The following is a 5,426-nucleotide window of genomic DNA, read 5'->3' as shown; positions in this document are numbered from 1 at the left end:
ACCCATGTTTGACGGATAATTATGTGAAAATCAATCAAACCCTTATGCATCTTGCCTATTGATCGATTAAAATCATGAGGTACCATATGCAGCCAAAAAGATTCAGTTAGTCGTGCTTGCATCCTATCTTATCTATTCAGCCTAAGCACATGATTCCTGATAAGTTGAAATCATTCAAGGATAAGTTTCCGGGAGCAGAAATTTCAAGAAGGTAAGGTATCCCAGATTTCCATCAGATTTCCCTAATCCCCCCACACTTAAGTTATACATTGTCCCCAATGTATGTGATTATGCATAAAGTAGAAGGATTTGGGGGTACTTCCTTGTTCGCTTTTTGAGGTTCCTGCTAAATACAAATATCAAAACCAAATAACAAAATTAACTAAACATAATGGGTTGCCTCCTAGAAGCGCAATTGTTTAACGTCATTATGCTCGACATCCTCTTTTTGTTCCTTTAATCCAACGAATACCGTGGAATGTCCAACGAGATGTCTACCGTAGAGGGGACATTTGCATCCTCATGGAACAACTTCAATCGATGTCCATTCACCTTGAAGATCTTACCTGTGTCGAGACTTTTAATCTCTACTGCACCATAGGGAAAAACATTAGTCACAGTAAATGGACCCATCCACCTGGAACGCAGCTTACCTGGCATGAGTTGAAGTCGAGAATTATACAATAAGACCTTTTGTCTAATTTTAAATTGTTTTCTTAAGAGTGCATTGTCATGGAACGATTTGGTCTTTTCTTTGTAGATTCTTGAATTCTCGTATGCCTCTAACCTCAACTCTTCCAGCTCTTGCAACTGGAGTTTCCTTTCCTTCCCTACTTCTTCCATATTCATGTTGCATTGCTTGATTTCCCAATAGGCCCTATGTTCAATTTCCACCGGCAAGTGGCAAGATTTGCCAAAAATTAACCTGTAAGGGGACATACCTATTGGGGTCTTGTAAGCTGTCCGATATGCCCAGAGAGCATCATTTAGACGTAGGTTCCAATCCTTCCTTCCTGGATTCACCGTCTTTTCCAAGATAGACTTTACCTCTCTATTGGAAATTTCAGCTTGCCCGTTAGTCTGGGGATGATAAGCAGTGGCAATTCGGTGATGCACCCCATATCTTCTCAATAAGGCTTCAACTGTTCTATTGCAAAAATGGGTCCCTTGATCGCTTATGATGGCTCGAGGAATGCCAAACCTACTGAAGATGTTAGACTTTATAAACCCTACAACACATTTAGAATCATCAGTTTTGGTGGCTTTGGCTTCCACCCATTTTGAGACATAATCGACTGCCAAAAGTATGTAAGAAAAACCACAAGAGGGGGGAAAGGGTCCCATGAAATCAATGCCCCAAACATCAAATATTTCACATATAAGAATGGGGGTTTGGGGCATCTCATTCCTGCGAGATAGTGTACCTGTTTGTTGACATCTTTCACAGTTTTTACAAAACAAGTAGGCATCTCTAAATAAGGTGGCCCAATACAGCCCACTATCCAAGACTTTTCGAGCAGTCCTCTTTGGCCCAAAATGGCCCCCACATGCATAATTATGACAAAACCTTAGAATCGACATCTGCTCCTCCTCAGGGACACATCTCCAAATCATTTGGTCATAACAAAATTTCCATAGGTAGGGTTCGTCCCATACATAATATTTCGCCTCATACCTGATTTTATTCTTTATGGAACTGCTAAGGTCATTAGGCAAAATTCCTATGACCAAGTAATTCACAATGTCAGCATACCATGGAGTCATACCTCTCATGTGGAACAACTGCTCATCAGGAAACAACTCACAAATGGGAGAAGAGTCCTCGTCTTTCACCAACCTACTTAGGTGATCAGCCACCGAATTTTCAGCTCCCCTTCGATCCTTGATTTCTAGATCGAACTCTTGGAGCAAGAGTATCCACCTTATCAGCCTCGGTTTCGACTCCTTATTTGCTTGTAGGTATCTCAAAGCTGCATGGTCAGAAAAAACAATCACTTTAGAGCCAAGCAAATATGACCTAAATTTGTCTAAGGCAAACACAATAGCTAATAGCTCTTTTTCTGTGGTTGTGTAATTGCTCTGTGCAGCATTCAACGTTTTGGAAGCATAGTGAATGACATGGCTCTTCCCATTTATTCGCTGCCCTAGAGCAGCCCCTATTGCATAATTACTTGCATCTGTCATGATCTCAAAGGGCAAGTTCCAATCGGGTGGTTGAATGATGGGTGCAATGGTTAATAAATTTTTAAGCTTGTTAAAAGCTTCCTTGCACTCATCATCAAAATCGAAAGGCACATCTTTTTGCAGCAAACTGGACAATGGCAAGGCAATTTTTGAAAAATCTTTGATGAACCTACGATAAAAGCCTGCATGTCCAAGAAAAGAATGAACCTCCCTAACATTTGTAGGGTAAGGTAAACTCACAATCAAATCAATTTTTGCCTTGTCAACTTCTATTCCTCTGGCTGAAACTACATGTCCCAACACAATACCCTCCTTCACCATAAAATGACATTTTTCATAGTTTAAGACAAGATTTGTTTCCACACACCTATTCAGAATTTTACTTAAACTATTCAAACCATCATCAAACGAATCACCATAAATAGTAAAATCATCCATGAACACTTCAATGCATTTTTCAATAAAATCAGAAAATATGCTCATCATGCATCTTTGAAAAGTGCCCGGAGCGTTACACAAACCAAAGGGCATTCGTCTGTAGGTGAAGGTGCCGAATGGACAAGTGAATGTCGTTTTCTCTTGGTCCTCCTGCGTAATAACAATCTGATAATACCCGGAGAATCCATCGAGAAAACAGAAGAAAGCCTTACCTGCCAGCCTCTCTAGCATCTGATCAATGAAGGGTAGGGGAAAATGGTCCTTTCGAGTGGCCAAGTTGAGTTTTCGAAAATCTATTACCATTTGCCAGCCACCTTGTACCCTCATGGGAATTAGTTCATTATTTTTATTTTTTACTACAGTCATCCCAGTTTTCTTAGGCACAACATGAATAGGACTTACCCACTTGCTGTCTGAAATTGGATAAATTATCCCTTCATCTAACAGTTTAAGCACCTCTTTCATTACCGGGTTGAGTTTCCTTTGTGGTTCTCTAACCGGTTTGGCATCATCTTCCAAAAGGATCCTATGCATGCAAATTGAGGGGCTGACCCCTTTTATGTCGGCTAGGGTCCAGCCAATCGCCTCCTTATGGTCCTTTAGGACTTTGATGAGCCTCTCCTCTTGCTCCTCAGTCAACCCTTTTGCAATGATCACAGGTAGTGTCTCTTTTTCGCCCAAGTAGGCATATTTTAGGTGATCAGGTAGGGTCTTTAGTTCCAGCTCCGGAGCCTGCAAAACAGAGGGCAACAGCCTTGTGTGAGAAACCTTCGATTGAACATCAAAAGTCCTTACCTCCTGTTCAGGTTCCAGAGTATCATAGGATGCATCGATCTCTTCCTCCCTGTCCGATTGTGCCTTATATTCTAGCTCATCATCCATGTCCTCCTCTCCAAAGACTTCCTGCACAATCGACTCGATAGTATCAATAGAGCAAATCGAATGACACTCACTAGGATATTTCATTGCATCAAAAATATTAAATTTTACAATCTCTCCATCAAACTCGACGGAGAGGGTACCCTCGTCCACATCTATTTTGGTCTTGGCCATTTTCATGAATGGACGACCTAATAGAAGTGGGGCTGAACTCGTGGCTATGTCTTCTTCCATCTTCAGGATGTAAAAATCAGCTGGAAAGATCAAATCATTAACCTGCACTAATACATCCTCAACAATCCCTTCTGGGTATGCATTAGAACGATCAACCAATTGAATAACAACTCTAGTCTCTTTTAAAGGACCTAGTCTCAATGCACAGTAAATCGAGTATGACATGACATTAATAGATGCACCTAAGTCCAGCATGGCACGCTCGATTCGTTTATTACCAATCACACAGGGTAGGGTAAACATACCTGGATCAGCACGCTTTTCTGGCAGGGTCCTCTTGATCACGGCTGAAACGTTCTCTCCCACTCTTACCTTTTCATCAATTCGCAACCTCCTCTTGTTAGTGCATAACTCTTTCAAAAATTTTGCATATTTAGGGATTTGTTTTATTGCATCTAGCAAGGGAATGTTGATCTCCACCTTCCTGAAGGTTTCTAACACTTCTTGTTCATATTCCTCTTTCTTTGAATTTGCCAACCTACTAGGAAAAGGTGGTACAACATTAGTAACCTTAGGGAGAGGGGGGTCCGATTTTACCTCAATGGGGCTGTCGTTTGACCCTTGTCCTTCCTCTTCCTTGGCTTCCTTCGATGGTGAACTTGGTTGGGACTGCAACTCTCTTCCGCTTCTCAACACCACCGCACTTGCATTCTCTTTCGGATTAACTACTGTTTGTGAGGGTAGTTTCCCGGAGTTCTGCGCCTCCAATTTGCTGATGGAAGTGGCAAGTTGGCTAATTTGGTTCCCCAAATTCTGAATGCTAGCTCTCATTTCCTGCTGAAATTGCTGAGTATTAGTAGCTAGAGCCTTAACTATTTCATCCAAAGACATACCTGAATTCGGGGGTTGACCTTGCGCTGTGATGGGTGTTAAAAACTGGGGCTGTCGATTGAAAAATTGGAGCTGATATTTCTGCTGTCCTCCTTGGGTCCCGTAGCTAAAGTTTGGATGATCTCTCCACCCCGGATTGTAATGATTGGAGTAAGGATCATACTTTCGTTGAGGCTGGCCCGGGAATCCTCCCACGGCATTGACTTGCTGCATTGGGCCATCTTGTAGTGATGGACACATGTCCGTAGGATGTCCTGGGATCGAATAGATACCACACACCCTGGCAGTTTGTAACTGTCCTGCTGCGAGCTGCTTAACCAAGCCAGTTAAATCGGAAATCTGGTTTTCTAAATTTGCATGGCTTACCTCGTTAACCCTTCTAATGGTACCTTCTGTCCTTGTACCAAATTGCTGAGAATTTTTTGCCATATTGGAGTTTAATTCCCTGGCTGCTTCAGGTGTCTTGTTCACTAGAGCTCCTCCACTGGCTGCATCGACCATACTTCTATCCATGGGCTGAAGCCCTTCATAGAAGTATTGGATTAACAATTGTTCAGGAATTTGGTGGTGGGGACAACTAGCAACAAGTTGCTTAAACCTTTCCCAATATTCATATAATGTCTCACCACCAAACTGCCGAACTCCACATATTTCTTTTCTTATATTTGCAGCCCGGGATGCAGGAAAATATTTATCTAAAAATATCCTATTCATTTCATCCCATGTGCGTACTGAACCGGGAGGGAGAATATACAACCAATCATTTGCTTTATCTCTTAAAGTAAATGGGAAGGCTATGAGTTTTACTTGGTCCTCGGTCATACCGTGGGGTTTCATGCTTAAACAGACGACATGAAATT

The 5,426-nt window shown here is 41.9% G+C and overlaps 1 protein-coding gene across 1 annotated transcript; it reads right to left on the bottom strand.

The window, feature by feature from the left end:
* Window positions 1-456: 456 nt before the first annotated feature.
* Window positions 457-2,184, bottom strand: LOC148800672 (uncharacterized). Its single transcript, XM_088903816.1, has 2 exons — window positions 1,676-2,184; window positions 457-1,201 (listed from the first exon to the last, which is right to left on the bottom strand). The coding sequence occupies exons 1-2, from the start codon at window positions 2,182-2,184 to the stop codon at window positions 457-459; spliced, it is 1,254 nt and encodes a 417-aa protein (XP_088759942.1).
* Window positions 2,185-5,426: the final 3,242 nt, after the last annotated feature.

The sequence above is a fragment of the Nelumbo nucifera genome, chromosome 4 (assembly GCF_055504915.1).
Source record: "Nelumbo nucifera cultivar China Antique chromosome 4, China Antique-T2T, whole genome shotgun sequence".
Classification (NCBI taxonomy): domain Eukaryota; kingdom Viridiplantae; phylum Streptophyta; class Magnoliopsida; order Proteales; family Nelumbonaceae; genus Nelumbo; species Nelumbo nucifera.
This window is presented reverse-complemented; position numbering and strand designations above follow the sequence as displayed.